This window comes from Macaca mulatta, chromosome 4 (genome assembly GCF_049350105.2).
Source record: "Macaca mulatta isolate MMU2019108-1 chromosome 4, T2T-MMU8v2.0, whole genome shotgun sequence".
Taxonomy (NCBI): Eukaryota; Metazoa; Chordata; class Mammalia; order Primates; family Cercopithecidae; genus Macaca; species Macaca mulatta.
The window spans coordinates 113,320,835-113,341,696 of record NC_133409.1 but is presented as its reverse complement, the minus strand read 5'-3'; the positions used below and the strand labels follow the sequence as shown (position 1 = coordinate 113,341,696).

At 34.6% G+C, this 20,862-nt stretch overlaps 1 protein-coding gene and 1 pseudogene across 28 annotated transcripts in view; one reads left to right on the top strand and one right to left on the bottom strand.

The window, feature by feature from the left end:
• The window catches only part of RIMS1 (regulating synaptic membrane exocytosis 1), a 491,022-nt gene that overhangs the window by 397,475 nt on the left and 72,685 nt on the right, over window positions 1-20,862 (top strand). For 14 of the 28 annotated variants that reach the window (XM_077999766.1, XM_077999757.1, XM_077999755.1 and 11 more), the window contains one exon: window positions 5,418-5,584. The exons of the other annotated variants lie outside the window; for them this stretch is intronic. In XM_077999766.1, the coding sequence (XP_077855892.1) occupies window positions 5,418-5,584 (167 nt within the window). The remainder of the gene's footprint in view (window positions 1-5,417; window positions 5,585-20,862) is intronic. 28 annotated transcript variants of the gene reach the window in all.
• On the bottom strand, window positions 8,530-9,361 carry LOC106997990 (forkhead box protein H1 pseudogene; annotated as a pseudogene).

Genomic DNA, 20,862 nt, shown 5'->3' with positions numbered 1-20,862 from the left:
TCTTAAATACAACTTTGGATTGATATTTGACTATTGATATTTGTGAATGATAAAAATTATGTAATATGAGATTTCTTATTGCTCTGTCTTTAGTAAGAAAAGTAACTGATTTCAAACTTCTAGAAACTGAAATTTACACAGTTTTAAGTGCCAATAAGCATTTAATTTTTATTTCAATAATATTTTCTAAGGAAACACTAAGGAGTTTATAAACTGCTAATATCTGATAATTTTAAATAAAATAGCATAGATTTTTGTTCTTTATAAAGTAATTTCAAGTATATTATCTGGTTTATTTAAAAGCCTTTTTTCTTTATAGAATACTACAAAAGTAGCAGCAGCCATTATAGGTCGACCTTTGTTGTAATTTAATATCACCAAACTCTTTTGGAAGTAATAAGCTATTAGAAATCAAAAGTAAATAAAGCTACACTAAATTAATATTATTAGCTTGAAATATGGACCTAGAAAAACCTACTTATTTTTAAGCAGTGGAAGTGGTTCATTATCTTTCCAGATATTCTGTGACTAAAAAAAAAAAGAGGTAGCTACAAAATATGATTTATCACCAGGACTGCCACAGAGGCATGTGTGTTTGATACAGTCTATCACTTTATGTGTTAGGTTAGATGCAGAAGGGCTTCCAAATGATACAGTGCGGAGGGTCACTGTGATTGGCGATGCCCAACTCCCTAAGAGTCTTACCAAAAAAATAGTAAGCAAAGTAACTTGATATCCCATAGTATTGGCTATTTCAGCTCTGTACAGATTTATCTTCTCTGCAACTTGTTATTTATGGTATTATCACCTAATCAGCCTATTTATCTGTCTTCATAGATATCATCATTGTTTTTGTTTTCTTACTACAAATGCAGTTTGAATTAGACGGCAGGGTAATTTGGGGTTTTATTTTCCCTCTACAGTTGGATGCAGTTATTTGAAAGTTTCTTTAAACTGGAAATGCTCCTTTTAAGCTGACAGTTTTTATCAGTTTCTTAGCTTTATTTCAAAAGATGAGGTCAAATAGAACAGCAAGGAGAGGTAGAGCCAGTATAGGAAACAAGAAAGAGGCAAGTAAAGAATCAGGGTAAGATACTGAAAGCCTTTCTGGATCATCCTGAGCTGGGACTCTAATCATTAATTAGTCGATCCAAAAAATCAATGAAATGAAGTACTCAGAAGTCTAAACCCCCACTAATAGTCATAGTAAGCCAAAGGTAGGTGTATCTTGTTTGGCACACTCCAAATTCTCTGACTCATAACATTAAAAACTTGAAAATACCTCAAAATCTACTCCAGCTCACTTATTTACCAAATTTATGAAAACTGGGGCTCAGAAGCAAAGAGGTAATTTATTAAAATTTGTATTAAAATTAGTAGAGCCTGTCTGTAGAGTGAAGAGGCCTAGAACAATGGATTTGGGACTTAGGGAATGACTTTGTTCTACTTATATCATTGAAATGAACACATTACTCTAGGTTCCCATGTGGCTTTCAATTTACATAAAAATTAAATTAGCATATTCTGTCTTTCCTCTCTCCTTTGCACAGGCACCCTTTTTCCTTTCCTCTCTCTTATTGTATTTGAATATTTTAAAACCTATTACTTTCAGATAGAGTACTATGACTCTTACTGAATAGATACTACTATGTTAAATAAAATTATAATAGCTAAATATGAGATCAAAGTTATGGTAGCTTTAAAAACTTGTAAGAATATAGGATAGGAAATTATATAAGATAAAATAAATGATTAACCTTTCTTATATGTCAAGTAGAAGATAAAATACTCTCCACATTTCTAATATTTATATTATATACTAACACAATAGAATTTTTTGTTTTCAGTAGCCATTTTTGTTAATTCAAACCTTTTGCATATACTTGAGAAATATCTTTTTCATTTTTATTATTTTACATCACATATTTTATAACTATTTTACAAAGATCTATTTTATGGCTATAATTAAGAGCCAGTATTGGCACAAATTTTATATTGATTAAATTTTGAACTTTAGTCTTTTACTGACTCTTTTTTGGTATCTTAATCCATTTGACATTTTGGATGAAGCTACAAACCTTAGTTGAAATTTATACCAAGCAGAAGTTAGTTAACCATTCTCAGAATACTTTTAATCAACCACTAGTAGAGCTGGACTTTTTTCAGGGCAAAACATTGTCAGACAGCTATAATTCCTGAGATGCTTCTTGAAACCTAGTACCTCTTTTAGAAGATTAAATGACCCTAACATCCATCCTGAGTGAGGAATTAGCACTAACTTTGCTTTTGAAAAAGCACAACGATGCTGCTTAGGTATCCTTGAAATGTGTCACCATTCTATTTTTTTATTGGTGTTATACAGAGTTGCATGCCTTAATGATGAAGTGAAATTCATAATAAGGAAGTGAAATCACATTTAGGCACTCACAATTTAAAGAATGTTTATGTTTCTGTAACCCAGGAACAGCAACCAAGAGTGATGTGATGGGTTTTGTAGGTAGCTGAAGAGTGTTTATTATTACTTACTTCTAAGAATAGTAGTATTTTATTATTTCTCTCACATCAATGACTTATTTTCCCTCTGTAGGATCGGTATAAATTCCTCCTGAGGAATTATGTTCTTCAAAATATATTTTATGTATTTGCATTAAAATATTAAATTGTTACATTTGAAATTTAACAGATCATGCCTGATGAAATTCAAAGTGATTAAAATGTTAACATATTAAATAGTTAAAAGTGAATATAAAAGTATTTCACTTTCTTCAAATAATCAATGTGATTAAAACTGTGATATCATATCAGAATGATAGATTGTTCTTTATCTCAATGTAGAACAATTTATTATGGCATAATTTTTGAAATTCCTTTTTGTCCACTTTCTGGAATAACCAAGGTCTGTATACAAAAAGGTTGAAGAAAAGGTGGCTTAAGTAAAGCCATCTTTTGGCTTATTTCCAACTAAAAATACTTTAGTTGGAAAAATATTTTCATATACATTCACATACCTATATGCTTTAGTGTACACTGCTTAATATTGTCAAATATCAAATAAGGGGAGCATTTGCTCTGGGTGTCAGCACAATACTGACACCTAGAACAGAGAATATTTTATATTCTGTCATGGGCAAGGTATCATTCCAATACATTTGGAAACTATAATTACATAGCATCTCTCTTTTAGCACAGTGTTTCAGAAAACCAACAATATAGGAGTTGTGTTTGTAATGCAGCAACAGTGTTAAATTCAGGTTTTACTCTGTAAACATAATTGAATTTTTAGCACATATACCTGTAAACTGAAAACAGATCTGATTAAAATGAATTGTGTCAGTCAGAATCATGTTATTAAATATAACTGAATTTGCTGGTAAACCATATTGTCACATTGCTTTCAATACATTATCTTAAATCACATTAATTTTAGATCAAACATGAAATCAATATAGCTCAGTTTAGATACAATAACGTATATGAATTTCCTTTAAATTCTAATTTGGCATATGACCTTGAGAGATAAATCACACAGTTATGAAAAATCCTTGGGAAAAATAATTGTATATATATCCTATATATTGGGAATTATTTTCATGTCTGATATGAAATTATTTTACGAACACATACACATGAGAGGCAAAGAAATGAAACTCACATTCAGAAAGGCTAAGGCGGGTGGATTGCCTGAGCTCAGGAGTTTAAGATCAGCCTGGGTAACACGGTAAAACCCCATCTCTACTAAAATACAAAAAACTAGCCAGGTGTGGCAGCCTGCGCCTGTAGTCCCAGCTACTTGGGAGGCTGAGGCAGGAGAATTGCTTGAATCTGGGAGGCAGAGGTTGGAGTGAGCCAAGATCACGTCACTGCACTCCACCCTGAGCAACAGGGGAGAATGTGTCTCCAAAAACAAAAACAAAACTCACATTTAAATGTTTCAATCCTAAACTACTCTCATATAAGAAATTATTGAATAAACATGAGACCTTTCTCTAGGATAATTTTTTAAGTGTTATTGTCTAATCTTCTTTTTAGTACATATAGACCCAGGTTGTAGCATCAGTTAATTTAGTATGTTTTGGCAAGATAGTTCAAATTCATTAAAATTCCTCTGACATGGAACATCACAAAGGATAGATGACTTTTGCTACAGATTTAATAAACATTTGATATTTTCATACTTTATTTCTCATAAATCTAAAATTAATTGCTTGCGAAAAAACAAACACCCATATGTTATTTTGTTTTACAAAAGAAGCTATAGTATCTTACCTTCCAGTATCTAAGAGAACTACTTACATTTTAGATATCTTTCAGTTATTTATAGTTATGTAACCTATTTATTACAATTATAACATGTATATAAATAATATGTAATACATAAGCTATTCACTGTGTGATTCATCACAATAAGACAGTGAAGTAGAAATAAGAGTAGATAATTGCTTTGACAGCTTTGCGTATTTAATCTTTTACTTGATTCCTAAAATTTTAGGCAATGAATATCAGAGACAAATTTAAAGACATCTTTGAATATAAGATATAATGTACAATGAAATTTTTATAGGGATCCAGTATTCTAATTTTGATACTAAGTTAGGTTAAATCTGAAACCGTCTAATGAAGCCATAGTAGAAAGGTAAAGACCAGTCACTACCTCTTTACTCAGTCTGTATCAGCCCTTGTTTTTGAAAAGTTATATATTTTTAAGAAATGTTAGACACTATAATGTCTTGCCAAGTATTTAACTAAATTGACTAGTTTCAGAAAGTATCAAAAAGTATGTACAGATGGAACCAGTCTATACAGGTCAAGTATCCCTTACTCAAAATGCGTGGGACCAGAGGTGTTTGATATTTTGGATTTTTTTTTTCATATTTTGTTATATTTGTACCATATACATTGTGTATTTTCCAGTTGAGCATCCTAATCTGAAAATCCAAAATGTTCCAGTGAACATTTCTTTTGTGCATCATGTCGGTGCTCAAAAAGATTTTGGAGCACTTCAGATTTTGAATTTTTTGATGAGGAATGCTCAGCCTGTGCTTTGACTAGAGTAGAAGGTGAATAAAATGGACAAGAATGAAAATGAAAACAAAAAAGAGAAGCATATGTACTAGAAAACAATGAATAATACACTTTTGAGGTTCTAAGTATATACAAATAATGAATTTTCTAATCAAGCATTTAATGATTGTGTTTAATTTATATTTCAGTCTTCCTAAGCCATCTCTTACCACTCAAAGGATAATGTTTTTATACTGGAAATCATATGTTAGCATTTGGATTATTTTAGATTCTACACCTACTTTTATGAAGGTACACCTTTATTTGGTGTGGGCTAAGTAGTCATTCATCTCACCATCTATGTCTTTTCCATGGTCTAATGATGGAGCTCACACTTTCTTGTTTTTAATCTTTAGTATAACATACATAAAGATCAGTACAGAAGCTGTGATAACGTCTCTGCCAAATCATCAGATAGTGATGTCAGTGATGTGTCCGCCATTTCCCGAACCAGCAGTGCCTCACGCCTCAGCAGCACAAGCTTTATGTCAGAGCAATCTGAGCGCCCCAGGGGTAGAATCAGGTGAGTTGGCAATACTGTTTATATAAGCTGGATCTTTATCTGTGGTATAAAAATACAAGTAGCTTCCTGAATATTTTTTCTGTAATACAGTTTAGGTCACAGTGGGTTAAGTATTGATCGACTACTATGTAGTATTGCCAACAGAATGTTTAGGATGGACTACTATCAGATACAGCTTATAACCCTAGTCATAAGTTTAGAGATCACTCTGAGTCACATTTGTAGTAGTTTCCTCTAATATTAAATTCTCTTCCTTTAGTCCAACATCAGAAAGTGTATTCTGTAAAGGGACAGATAGTAAATATTTCAGGCTTTGCAGGACAGTCTTTGTTGCAATTACTCAACAATGTCATTATAGTATAACAGCTATACAAATAAATCAACATGGGGGTGTGTGTGTGTATATGGGTGTATGTGGGGTTGTAGTGGATGTGGTAACAAAATATACATCCCTAGTTATGTTACATGAATTGTAAGGCATTTGCATCAATTTTGTTTGAGTCACCAGTAGTGCTTTTGTGTTCTTCAAAGACAAATACCCTGCCGAAAGGAAAAAGACCCCAGACATCCAAGTACTATCTAAACTAAAGCAGATTGATTGTGGACAAAGCATATTTTGTATTAGTTCTTTACTAGTTTTCAGAAGTCAAAGTTTCATATAGTTATAGTTGTGTAACCTAAATATTTATTACAATTGGAGGAATTGTGGGGTTGATGAGAGGTCCAATAAATATAAGTGTTAAAAATAGGAACAAACACTTTTCCAGTACTCTGAAAGTCTGATGTTAGTGCACATTTTGGTGATGTACAATGAATTGTATTTTGAAGATTCTCTCTTGTTTGTTGAAGCAAATTAAAAGTAATCAGCCTGCTGTTATTTAACAATTTCATACTCTGATAATCTAACATGAGCAATTTCAACTGATAAATATATTAGTAGAAAATGTTTTATCTTTACTTTTGGTGTTCTCAGCATTTGATTCTGAAAGAATGTACAGTTCTTTAAAGTTTAAGGAAGAATTATAAGAGCTCAAGAACGTAGCCATATTAAGCTGTTTAAGATCGAGGGGTAAGAAGTATTCTTATAGATTCCTTTTTATTAAATTCTTAATAAGATAGAATGTTTTAAAAACTATTGAATACCAAAGAATGTAATAAATAGGACCTAACCAAGGACTTTGTTTTTACCTTTTAAAAAAGTAATTTTTTACCTTTTTAAGTAATTTTTGTTTATATTCACTGTAGAGCCAAGTACCTTGAGCCCTGTGCTTTAAAGTATTACTAGTGAATAGAATTTGTATTACTAAGCAATTGCATAGAATAACTTGTGAGTTCATTTTCACTCTCCTAAAATTTCAGAAGTAGAATTCTTCAGAAATTTATCTTCCTATAAAATTTGGCTATGCAATTTCTTTTAGAAAGAATAGGGAAACAATGTCAAGAGACTGATTTTATACAAGGAGAATGGGGGAATCTACATGTTAGTAGTGTATTGGAACCGGTGTTACTTTGTGGGGAACACGGCAACTCAACAAATCAGCATGGACTGTAACTATATCATGACAAGAAGCAAAAGATAGAGGATTATTTTCCTTCATTGCTTCATATGAATTTTCATATTTAGTGAAGATGGTGGGAAGAGGGGTGGACCTGGAAAGAGTACAAAGAAACTTCTTAGTGATAAATCTATTTTCTCTAAGGACTTTTTTGTTTTCAGCTTCTTTTCCCTTCTTTGTAGTTTAAAACCCATATAAACTGAGAGTTTATTTTATGTAAGTGGATTATGTAAATTTAAGCACTACAGCTAATAGTTAAACAAATTTAACCTTAAGCTAACATGAAGAGCTACTTTTCTTGTAATCTCATGCTGTATGTCAGTGATTTGTCATATGTGGTACATATTTGATCTTAGAATAATTAGGAAGAATAGAGAGAAAAAAATAAGATGTGACACGTCTTCTGACATTCATAGACAAATTATCCCTTCATATGCTTTCTTCTGTCTACATATTCTCATAGACACACATGCAGCAGTACACACACAAACACACACACACACACACACGAAGTTATTTTGCTTCCGTCGTCAATCCCGTGGTAAAAACCTGAGAGAGGATAGTTTGGAATGATAAAGAATAAAATGACATCAACATAAAAGCATCAAAATCCTGTGAACAAGCCTTGCAGGCTCTTCAGATATAAATGTTCCCTGCCCTTATAGGTAACACTATGAGGAATAATTTTTCTTAATATATTACTGTTTCTTACTTATTTTTTAGCAACTAACATCTGCATAATTTTTATAGTTCTGTTTACTGAGGTTCATGGTTAAAAGATGAACAAAGCTAATGAATTATGATAGAATATATTTACATATAAGTTGTAATAATAAGCAGCAAAGTTTTTATTTCCTATCATGTATAAGGACTTTATTATCTTTTTTAAAAGACAAACAAACAAAAAAACATTGTAAATTCCTGTTATCTTCCCCCCACCAAGACCATGTAGGGTCCAGTCTACTCCCTAACCTTTTTCCCAGAAAAGGTGCTACCTCCTTCCCAGACAGATGACAGAGGGCAGGACTTCAGGCTGGATCTACCCTTAGGCTCTCCCTCCCCCAGCCTGGAGCATGGGAGGGGAGGTGACACCTGGTGATGGATGAGTGGTGGACTGAGAAGAGGAGACATGAAAGGGCTATTCCAGACTCAGCCCTGCTCCTCCAGCCTTGCCTCTGGCATAGGGGAAACAGAGGCATGACTGACCAGGATCAGGGTCATGCCCAGCTGGGCCACAGCCATGCGTGGGGTAGTCCAGTAAATACTGTGGACACTTAGCAAGGCTGCTGCCTGGTGGTTTGAGTCTGCTGTGGTCACAGACACCCTCCTGGCATTGGCTCCCTATCAACAAGCTGGGGGTGGGAGGTGGAGAGAGGAGGAGCCCCTGCCTTAGGAGCCTCGTGGGCTGCACCAAGAGAGCAACCAGCCTGGGGCAGGAGCTGCCAGGTCCCAAGGGTGACTGACCCAAACATCATAGATGCTTTTGTTGGGTGGCACCTCCTGGAAGAGGACATCTAGATCCCAGAGCAGTCCTGGGGGCCCTCAGGTTTGAGAGGCCACCCCCCCAGTAGGCAGGGCCAGTTGATAGTGGACACTGGGGGCAGTAGGTGGGTGATGGTGCCAAGGGCATTACCACATTGGGAGTGTAGATAGGCAAGTAGGAGGTGAGCAGCTGCCCCTAGAGGGAGGCTCTGTGTCCCCCAATGGACAGCCACCCAGGAACTGAGGTGTCCTGCAGTAAGTGGAGAGACCAGGCCGTAGGCTCTGTGGAGAAGGTCGAGGGCCCCATGGCTCCCTGCTGGGAAGCCTCCCTCTCCATTCTTACGGGGCTGGGAAGGGGGCAGAGGGGCCACAGAGGCCTCTCAGAAGAGGGCAGGGGTGGGGTGGGCACCACCTCCTCCCCACTGCTCCCCGTGCCTGAAGGAGCTGGGCTGCTCTATGGGACCAGGGTGCCTCCTCCCCAGAGTCCCCTAGCAGGGACTTGATGCTGAAGCCCTCACTGGGTGGCAGCAGGGGACTGGGCGCACCTTGCAGCAAGTAGGGCCCCAGGTCCTTGGTGAAGGCTCCGCGTGCACCCCATTTCTGCCAACACCTACACAGGGCTGTGTTCTGCCACCATAGCGACTCTGCTGGGATCAGGCTTATGTCAACCACCCAGAAGTTCCCCTTGGCCTTGGGGCTTTGCAGGGTCCACAACTATACATTTAGTAAAATTTGGCATTTGATGTCAGTAGGCATAATAATCAGTAAGCATATACTGATAGGAATATTCTTCTATTTATTTGAGGATTTTAAAACAATGTAGGTTAAATTATTTGATATTTTAAGTTGTGATAGCAAATGTAGAAGTTAATATCTTCTGGAATATCAATCTTGATATTACAGTTATGTTTGAAAAGTGTTATGGAAAATAATTTCAAATGCCTCCTATTTCACAATATTTCTTCAATTCAGTAAGAGAAGACAGGATAAAATTCAAAAGTAATCCTTGGATTTTTGTGATAGCATATGAAAAGTACTTAACTACAAAATTGCTTGCTATTTTAATAGCTAAAATCAATGAAACTTTTCTTTTATATGCTCACTAATTATTATGCCTACTAACATCAGATGTAATCAAGAGTGAACAAAAGGGATTATTATTATTATTTTATTTCTTTTATTTTAGTTATCCACACTTAGTTTTGCCTGCCTGTCTGTTGTCCTATGGAAAAACAAAGTTTATTGAGATCTATGAAAATACTAAAAAAGAGAAGAAAATATTTTAGAAATTAGATGACAAGGAAAGATGAATCTGAACACAGTGAAAAATACTAAATATATGAGAAAAAATTTATTTTAGTTTTTTTTCTAGTGTTTCGTTTCATAACATTTTGATAGTTCAAGGTTGATGAACCATTCCCACTACCCTTTCCTGTAAATAGATTAAAGCTGGACAGAAAGAATGTGACATGTACCCTTTAAAAAGACTCTAGATGTATGGTAAATATATTAATAAATTACTATATTATACTTACTAACATATCATATGACTGAATCAATCACTGTGCCATATATATAAATTGGCATTGTTATATTCATAGTGGCATTGTTATATTCATACCATAATCAAAATACTGCTTGAGCTGTGAATACATGTAACCCAAAAGTCTTGATAATAGCCAAATACATAACTTTTGGGACAGGTAACTTTTCCTGGTTAGGTTCTTCCTTCCAAACCATTTAAGGCTGCAGTTTGAAGTAAGCATCACTGGTACAGTTTGAGACAGCTGCAGAATGCTTTGTTTTTACCTTTATACTCTGTGAGTTTATTATAGATTTACTAACATATGTTTAATCAAATTCTGTGAAGTTCAGTGACATGTAAGGTGAATTTTACTGTATAATAGACAATGACAATGGTCAGTTATAATAAAGTTTTCAAAATTTAATACAAACTAATAATATCAAGATGGGGTTATATTTGTAGATATGACCATGCACAATTAGATCTTAAAGACTCTTACCTTAGAGAAAATAACTACACATTGTTTATGGCGTTTTAAAAGTACATCGTGCAACATCTCATTATTTGTAGAAATGTAATTTCCTGTAGCTTTATTTTCTTTCTTAGACTAAATTAGATTATTTTTGTAACATATTGAAGCCTTCTTAAGCTAATCATTTTGCCATTGGATAGCTAATACGGCATTGAACATCGTTAATATAACTGGTCTTTGTAGTAATTACAACATGTCAAAAAAAAAAAAAGGATCAAATAAGTTGCCCTTGAGGAAGACCTCATGTGCTATAAATGTGTGTTTATATGTTTATGTTTGCATATTAGAAAACCAAATGCTTATTATGAGCCTAGCAATGTTATGTCAACCGGTAACTAATTGTTTTAGTGGTCCCCAGGCATGAACTCTGGTTATCAACATTAAATACTCTCTCTTTGGGCAAGTATTCATATTTCTTTTTTTTTTTTTTTTTTTTTTTTTTTTTGAGACAGAGTCTCGCTCTGTCACCCAGGCTGGAGTGCAGTGGCCGGATCTCAGCTCACTGCAAGCTCCGCCTCCCGGGTCTACGCCATTCTCCGGCCTCAGCCTCCCAAGTAGCTGGGACTTACAGGTGCCCACCACCTCGCCCGGCTAGTTTTTTTGTACTTTTTAGTAGAGACGGGGCTTCACCGTGTTCGCCAGGATGGTCTCGATCTCCTGACCTTGTGATCCACCCGTCTCGGCCTCCCAAAGTGCTGGGATTATAGGCTTGAGCCACCGCGACTGGCCAAGTATTCATATTTCTGCAACGATTAACATATTTGGAATATATACAATATCCTTTAGTACTCCAAATCAGTGCTTCCCAAATACCTACTTGATGTGTCACTTTCCTAAGTTTTTCCATAGCATCTATATTATTACATTTTAATGTAAAAGAATATTGTTATTTATTAAGTATCCTTTATAAGTAGACCAGGTATTCTGATAGGTGACTTATATGCAGTATTGTTACTGCTAAAGAGCCGTGTCATGTAATTGCTAGTAATCTCATTTCACAGATAAAGGTAAAGCAGCCTGTTGAGTTCACATGACCAGTAAGTGGTAGAGCCAGAATTGAGAAGCTGCTAGCCTAGCTCAAAAACACTTTCCTGCATTTAACCTAAACTTTTTTTGTAATTCGTAATGCAATATTTAAGATACACAAAATGTATAAATAATAATAAAGGCTTAGGTAACTACCACCAAGCTTAAAAAATCAAATATTACCATTGTATCTGAATCTCATTTTACCTTTCCAAATCAGTCACTTTGTATTTTAGGCCCAGTCTTTCACTGATCTAAATGCTGCTCTGTCCTTTGTCAAGACTTTACAAACACTAAGTCTATTTCTAGCCTGCATTTCTTTGGTGTATCTAATGTCTATTCCTGTACTAAAACCACTCTGTCATAATTCATACAGCTTATTGATAAAACTAATAATACATACCATAGTAGTGCAAATCTGCCTGTTTTATTCTTATTCTTATTTTATTTTATTTTTTTTTGAGAAAGGGATCTTGTTCTATCACCCAAGCTGGAGTACAGTGGCACAGTCACAGCTCATTGCAGCCTCCACCTCCTGGCTCAATTAATCCTCCCACCTCAGCCTCCCAAGTAGCAGGGACTACAGGAGCATGCCACCACACCTGGCTAATTTTTTTTTTTTTTTTTTTCTGGTAGAGATAGGGTTTTGTCATGTTGCCTAGGCTGGTCTTGAACACCTGGGCTCAAGCAATCCACATACCTCAGCTCCTGAAAGTATTGGAATTACAAGTGTGAGCTACCATGCCCAACCTTATTCTTGTTGATTAGCAGGAGTGTCATGGCTGTTTTTGTCCTTTGTTCTTACATATTGATTTTAGAATAAGTGTATCAAGTTCTACGGAATAAATCCTTAGTTTGGAACTATATTAAATGTATAAATTGATTTATGGGTAATCAGAATCTTTAGAAGATTGTGCCTTCCAACACCGTATATCTCAATTGATTTTTTTTAATGTCTCTCAGTGAAACTTTACATTTTTCTCAATAAAGTTTATGCATAGCTGTTGTAGATATAATTATACATACCATACATTTTTGATGTCATGATTGGCATCTTTTTTTATATTTTCTGCATGTTGCTTTTGTAAGAATGAAATTCATTGTTCTATTTTTTCTAATACTGTATTATTATAAATAAGTTTAACTTTCCTTCCCTTGAAATGTGGCTTTATCTTTATCTCACCAATTTTGGTTTGTAATATATTCATTTTTTATGTAATTTTAAGTATATTTAAATTTCATCACATTTTTATTTCCTTTTTATTTATTAATCATTTAGAAGTAAGTCTTTAAATTTCCAAAAGTATGGAGTTTTTTTATTTATTTCTAACTTAACTGCCTTAATGGCATTGTGGTCAGAGTGTGTTGTGTTTGATATTGATTATTTGAAGTTTTTGAAGTTTGATCTGTCACCTACTTTTTGGGTCATTTTTGTATATATTACACATGTGGTTGAGAAGAATGTGTATCTCTTAAATCTTCAGTTAGAGTTATCTATATATCCAATACATGAAGCTTATTATCCAAACCATTCAGAACTTCAGTTATTTTACTACTCTTTTGCCTATTTGATTTGGTATTTACTGAAAATGCTCAGTCAGAATCTATAAAGAGGAGTTGTCAAGTTTTTTTTTTATTCTGTTCATTTCTTCTTATATGAGATACTTAATTAGGTTCAAGTTCAGAATTTCTTTTGTCTTTCTGGTGATTTAACCTTTTATTATTATGTAATAAATCTCTTTATTCCTATAATATTATTTTGTTTTAAAGTCAGTTTTCCTACATGATAACACAAGCTATTTTCAGTTAGTGTTCAATCTAACTATTCACTGTTCACATCTTTTTGTGTCAACTTTTCTATGACCAATGTGTTATACTCGTGTAAACAGCAAATAGCTAGATTTAATTTTTTTCTAACCACACAATCTCTATCATTTAATTTGGCTAGCTTATCAATTTGCATTTATTTTGATTTCTTATAGAGTTAGAATTCTATATCAGTGTATGCTTTTAATTTTTCTTATTCTATTTTTTCTCTTTCCTGATTGTTTTTTAATTGAATTATTTTTCTTTCATTTCCCCCCTCCATTACACTGGAAATCATGCAGTTTCTGTGATTTTTACTGACTAGTTTCTCAAGTTTATAAATTGTGTTAAGTAGTTAATTTGAAGTTAATACTTACCTCTACTTCCTCCTAGGAAAAAAAATGACTGTCATATGCTTAGCTGTGCTACTGTCCCTCCTGCATTTGCATATTCTTGTACAAAGTTTTAATTATAGATTGGTTCATTTTCCCCTTATTGCATGTTATTTTTTTAAATGTCTTATAGTAAACCATATGCATTCTAGTTTCTTTGCTAATCATTTTTCATGCATCTTAGACCTTCATTCTGGATCATTCTCCTCTCTGAGAAAAGTACATTAGAAAGCCACCAGTGAGGTTCTATGAGAGCTTAGACTGAGATACACATTTTTCCTTGTTGTTCTTTAAGGGTCTTGACTCATGAGGATTTCTGTTCTAACTCCTCACTAGACCTGCAATATTTCCAAAGACATTCATCATTCACTTTCCAACCTGTTTTAGTTCTCGTTTGGTTTTTGGCTAAGGAGATATGCCTTTCCTTCTTGTGACCTCAAGTTTGTATTTTAACAGGCATTTGTTGTAATTTTCTCATCATAATGAATTGGCATTTGGAAGTGAAAGGATTTTTTGGAATCAGAATATATCATCTACCATACTGCCAGAAATAGTTCGTATTTGATGTGTTACCATTTAAAAAAATTTTTTTTTTACATTTGCTCACTTGAAAAGGATAATATTTTAAAATAATTAATAAATAAGAAAAAACATGTAGGTGTGAAAAGTAAGAAGGATCATGGCCCTAGAGACTTTATCCCAGGTTAGATGGCAAATGCCAAGGCAGAGCAAACAGAGTTGGATCTTGAACTGGAAGTAATATCTAAGGGGCTTAAAAAAAATAACAATGAGGAACATAGAAGGAGGTGGTGAAAGGAGCCAAGAGCTGTAAAACTTTCGGGAAAGAAGAGAGCACCAGCAGAGACAGGACCATGTCAGTCATGAGGTGGAATGAAAGCGGGGAATGAAGAACTAATGTGGGAGGTAAAGGTAGATACAGCTCAAACTGAGAAAGAGATTCTGAAGTCTCAGAGGATAGTTGAATATAAGGGAGAAGAATGAAGTGAGTCTCAAGTTAAGGGAGTGGTTAGTGATTGCTGAATAAAGAGCATCTTGTGATCAGAGTTCCCATGCCAGGACAATGTGAATTCTACCAAGCCTGCCCTTAAAGACTGCTTTTGACTCAGATGTGAATCTTTGGTTCCATCAGCTATGGCTCAGTACTTTTACTAACCAATATTGAGAGCTTCATTCAACAAGTGTACAACTTCTTTAGACCTTGATTTTTTTTTCATTTATTCATACATTTATTCATTTACTTATTCACCAGTCATTTATTGGGTACGTCTTATATGCAGGTGCTGTGTACTATCTGGTATAAAACAAAACACACATGATTCCTAGATCTATGTTTTTAGTGGATTTTCATACAAATGTAATAATAATATTAAATGTATATTCGTCTGAAAAATGTGAATCATACCTGCCACTCTTACCTTACAGGACTGTTTGAGAATAAAATGAAATAGTGTATATCAGAATACTTTGAAAATATAGCATTGTGCTTCATAACTCAGTTACTGCATACATGGTATGAAGTATTAGATTAATTACTTTATACTTTTAAAAGTCATCTTTGAATGTCTTATGAGAGATGGCTAAAACATAATATAGTGCAACAGCATTTAAAATTTGAATTTTGATACTAATATTTAACTTATCCACTTCACGGTGCTTCATGGTGAGCTGGATGAATTTAACTGTCGGATTTGACACTTGAAGAGTTCAGTTTTATTAGAGTGGTTTTCAAAGTTATGCCCATGGACCGTTGGTGTTCTGATGCTCCTTATTGTCTCCAAGAATTGCCTCATAGACAGGAGAAAACTGTCCAAGGAGCAGGAGAAAAACTAAACGGGCAGGAGAATTCCTAGACTGCAGGACTTCAGCAACTTCAACTAAAGCAGTTCTACTGGTATTTGTTTAATACAACAGAAGTCTGTGAAGTAGTTTATTTTTAAAAAGGAAGCTAGGCACTGCTGCTTTAAAAACATATTGTAAACCAAAATATATGGCACAGTAAATTCTAGTGCTGTTACTTCCAAGGAAAGAATTAAAATATGTGATGTGGTTCTACTTCTCTAGTTATTACCTGTTTTTAAAATTCAGATAGTACCATAATTTGGCTGAAGGATTATGCAATGTGTAGTGAGACTTCAGTATAATACACTAAGAAAAAACAAATTTCAAAGAAAAAGAAAACTAGTAGATTGTTCTATATTGGTCTTAGTTGGTCTGTTTTTCTACTATAAATTATGTTTACTATACACTTGGTATATGAGATAGATTAAATACTTGTTATTGTTTTTTAGCATTTTAGCTTTAAATAACATTATATAGATTGTCCGAAGAAATATATATTATTTCCAAGCTCATTACTTCAGCTTGTACAGTTAATAGACTTTCTACTACTCTTTTTATACTAATCTTGATATCTGTTCAATTTAAAGCAATGTAGGAAAAATTTTAAAGTATATTTTTACTTTATCTTTTTTATTCATTTAGAAAATCATTTAAAGCTTTGTTTCTTCACTCATTTTAACATATGATTACCTTGATTTCAGCTGGACTATCCTAAAGCACAGACATGATAACCAAGTGTGAATTGATTGGTGTTTGCTAACTGTATACATACTACTTATGCAGCGTATGAATAAAGAAAGCATAGACCTTAATGTATCCCCAAGATGACATACATGCTGTTTTCTTGTAATTAGTGGAAATATTTTCAAAGTTTTCTGAATCATCTGAAATAATTAATTGTATTATTTGTTACTTTGTAAACTACAACAGATACATCAAGGCAGCATTTGTGTGTATTCATCTTTAATTTTATGACTTTATTATTTGTGACTCATTTATATAGTTTTATGGTCCATACATGATGTAAGTAATTGTTTTCTCATGTTTTGGTATTCACTGAGTATGTATATCAGCTTTTGTTTAAATATGTATTTGTTTTTGTATGTGTTGCATTTACAATAGAAATACATGAGCATATATATTTTTAACTGGTTATTTGTAAAACAACATTTCTTAGAACAAGTGTGAAAACATTATTGGATTGTTTAGTATTTGAACAGAGTAATTATATGCTTTTTACGCCATTATCCACCCAGTTCTCAAATCAAAAAACTGGAAGCCACCCAGATTTTTACCTCTCCCCAGTCCTCCTCCTAATTCAATGTTTCTCAATCTTTCTTTATTATCACTCCCCTAAGGAATCTTTTAGGTGTTCCTTTCCTAATTGCCCTCCCCACATGAAATTTTAATACTACAGACATACTATTTATATACTGTGAGCCTTTGGAGGACCACTAACCTATTATCTTAAGATTTTTTTGTTCCCTCTACCTTCACCAAGAATCAGTTATCCCCTTCTGAGGACAGTATCACTCCCAGTGGGAATGCATGTTCAAATGAGTCATCAAGGCCTACTCATTTTACTTCTCAAAGAGACCTCATGATCACAGATTTAAAGTTACAGAGAACATTCTAACTGGTGTGAGATGGTATCTCATTGTGGTTTTGATTTTCATTTCTCTAATGGCCAGTGATGATGAGCATTTTTTTCATGTGTCTGTTGGCTGTATGAATGTCTTCTTTTGAGAAATGTCTGTTCATATCCTTTGCCCACTTTTTGATGGGGTGGTTTGTTTTTTTCTTGTAAATTTGTTTGAGTTCTTTGTAGGTTCTGGATATTAGCCCTTTGTCAGATGAGTAGATTGCAAAAATTTTCTCCCATTCTGTAGGTTGCCTGTTCACTCTGATGGTAGTTTCTTTTGCTGTGCAGAAGCTCTTTAGTTTAATTAGATCCCATTTGTCAATTTTGGCTTTTGCTGCCATTGCTTTTGGTGTTTTAGACATGAAGTCTTTGCCCATGCCTATGTCCTGAATGGTACTACCTAGGTTTTCCTCTAGGATTTTTATGGTATTAGGTCTAACATTTAAGTCTCTAATCCATCTTGAATTAATTTTCGTATAAGGAGTAAGGAAAGGATCCAGTTTCGGCTTTCTACTTATGGCTAGCCAATTTTCCCAGCACCATTTATTAAATAGGGAATCCTTTCCCCATTTCTTGTTTCTCTCAGGTTTGTCAAAGATCAGATGGCTGTAGATGTGTGGTATTATTTCTGAGGCCTCTGTTCTGTTCCATTGGTCTATATCTCTGTTTTGGTACCAGTACCATGCTGTTTTGGTTACTGTAGCCTTGTAGTATAGTTTGAAGTCAGGTAGCGTGATGCCTCCAGCTTTGTTCTTTTGACTTAGGATTGTCTTGGAGATGCGGGCTCTTTTTTGGTTCCATATGAACTTTAAAGCAGTTTTTTCCAATTCTGTGAAGAAACTCATTGGTAGCTTGATGGGGATGGTATTGAATCTATAAATTACCTTGGGCAGTATGGCCATTTTCACGATATTGATTCTTCCTATCCATGAGCATGGTATGTTCTTCCATTTGTTTGTGTCCTCTTTGATTTCACTGAGCAGTGGTTTGTAGTTCTCCTTGAAGAAGTCCTTTACATCCCTTGTAAGTTGGATTCCTAGGTATTTTATTCATGTTTATTGCGGCACTATTCACAATAGCAAAGACTTGGAATCAACCCAAATGTCCATCAGTGACAGATTGGATTAAGAAAATGTGGCACATATACACCATGGAATACTATGCAGCCATAAAAAAGGATGAGTTTGTGTCCTTTGTAGGGACATAGATGCAGCTGGAAGCCATCATTCGCAGCAAACTATCACAAGAACAGAAAACCAAACACCGCATGTTCTCACTCATAGGTGGGAACTGAACAATGAGATCACTTGGACTCAGGAAGGGGAACATCACACACCGGGGCCTATCATGGGGAGGGGGGAGGGGGTAGGGATTGCATTGGGAGTTATACCTGATGTAAATGACGAGTTGATGGGTGCTGACGAGTTGATGGGTGCAGCACACCAACATGGCACAAGTATACATATGTAACAAACCTGCACGTTATGCACATGTACCCTAGAACTTAAAGTATAATAATAATAAATAAATTAAAAAAAAAAAGGAAACATATAAAAAAAAAGAAAGTTGATTAGAAATTCAAAAAAATAATAATAAAGTTACAGAGAACAGATGTGTTTACTCACCTCATTTTTATAAGAAGACTAAAAAGACTAAAAACTCCATCTAACGTGAAACTAGGATTTAACCACATCTGTAAATTATAAACTATAGAAAGCAGTTTTCAAATTCAGTGAAATGTGGACCAAAATGAGAGGAAATGCCAAAAGTAGATGCTTACTTATTCAGCTATTGAACAGAATGTAAAGCTCTCTAAAATAAATACCACAGCTTTAAAAGGCCCAACGAAAAATTCCCTTCTAGAACATGTAGGAGCTAGGGGAAGTTTTTGCCCTGGAGTACCTCGAAACAGTATTTTGTACCTCTAGAGTAGCAGACTACATGAACTGAAGAGGACCATCTCAGGTCTGCCATTCTGTGGCAGAAGCAGGGTACTGGGGGACTGTATATAGGAATCATGTGGCAAAAGCTATTCAGTGTAATTTACAAATAAATTGCTATAGCATGATTTTAACGTATGTCTTCATTATGAAACCCTATGAAGATTTTTATAACAACATAACTGGTCTACTTCTACCATTCAAAAATAAGCAGCAATATGACATGGTCACAGTTCCCCAGGCATGACAGTATAGTTTATATCATACTAACTTCTCCACATATAAAACTATAAAAGCTAAACAAGAACAAACAATGAACAACAACAGCAAAAACTATTGGAAGGCATTTGAGAGCAACAAAGCAGGCAGAAATCTGAGTAGTTTCAATTTTTGAAAGGAGGGGAAAACACAAAGTAAGTGGTAAATTCATCCTAGTTTCCTCTGAGGTTACTTTCCAGTTTGATGACATGGAATAATAGAGCCTTAAGCAGAGAGCAGTGTTCTTACTTACTAGGCTGAGAAAATAAATTTCACAGTTCAGACACTGACAGAGAAACTGGAAATTGTGAGGGTGGAAAGTTTCAAATTTTGCTGTAGATTTCCCTCATACGTTGACCAATGAGCTGTCTATGCACAGCGAAGGTTCCGGGAAAGCAAACAAAAAGCAACAGCTGTTCCCCTTCCTGAATCCAAGTGATCTCATTGTTCAGTTCCCACCTATGAGTGAGAACATGCGGTGTTTGGTTTCTGTTCTTGTGATAGTTTGCTAAGAATGATGGTTTCCAGCTGCATCCATGGGGAGGGGGAGGGGGGAGGGATTGCATTGGGAGTTATACCTGATGTAAATGATGAGTTGATGGGTGCTGACGAGTTGATGGGTGCAGCACAGCAACATGGCACAAGTATACATATGTAACAAACCTGCACGTTATGCACATGTACCCTAGAACTTAAAGTATAATAATAAAAAATAACTAAAAAAAAAAAAAAAAAAAAAAAAGCAGCAGCTGGAAGGCCACAGAGCCAAGCACAAATTCCAGCAGCTGCCAGTGCTGGGGAGATGGATTGGACTTCAAGTTCCCATAGTTAGAGGGGTGTAACAAACACCTTTGGTTCTTTTACGTATCTCAGAAGGGCCAAACTCTAGAAATAAGCATTACACTCTGTGAGTAATAGCAAATCTTTAAAACGAAACTTTGTACAAGAACAAGATGAAATCTTTCTGTCAATCAAATGAGAATTTTACCTATTTTGGAGGCAAATAATATCATCCAGAGCCTCCACAGGGTTTCATCCACTCAGTTTTATATCTGATTAAAATGTATGAGTCATGTTTAACAACAACAAAAAAGGACTACCTGGCTAAACACTAACAAGAGTTACCAAATGGAGCCTTTAAAATATCTGTGATTAATATGTTAAAGAAATCAAAGGAGAATGGATTATTTAGCAGAGACCTGAAATCCATTTTAAAAAATTAAATTATAATTTAAAAATTTTTTAAAATGTAATAGATG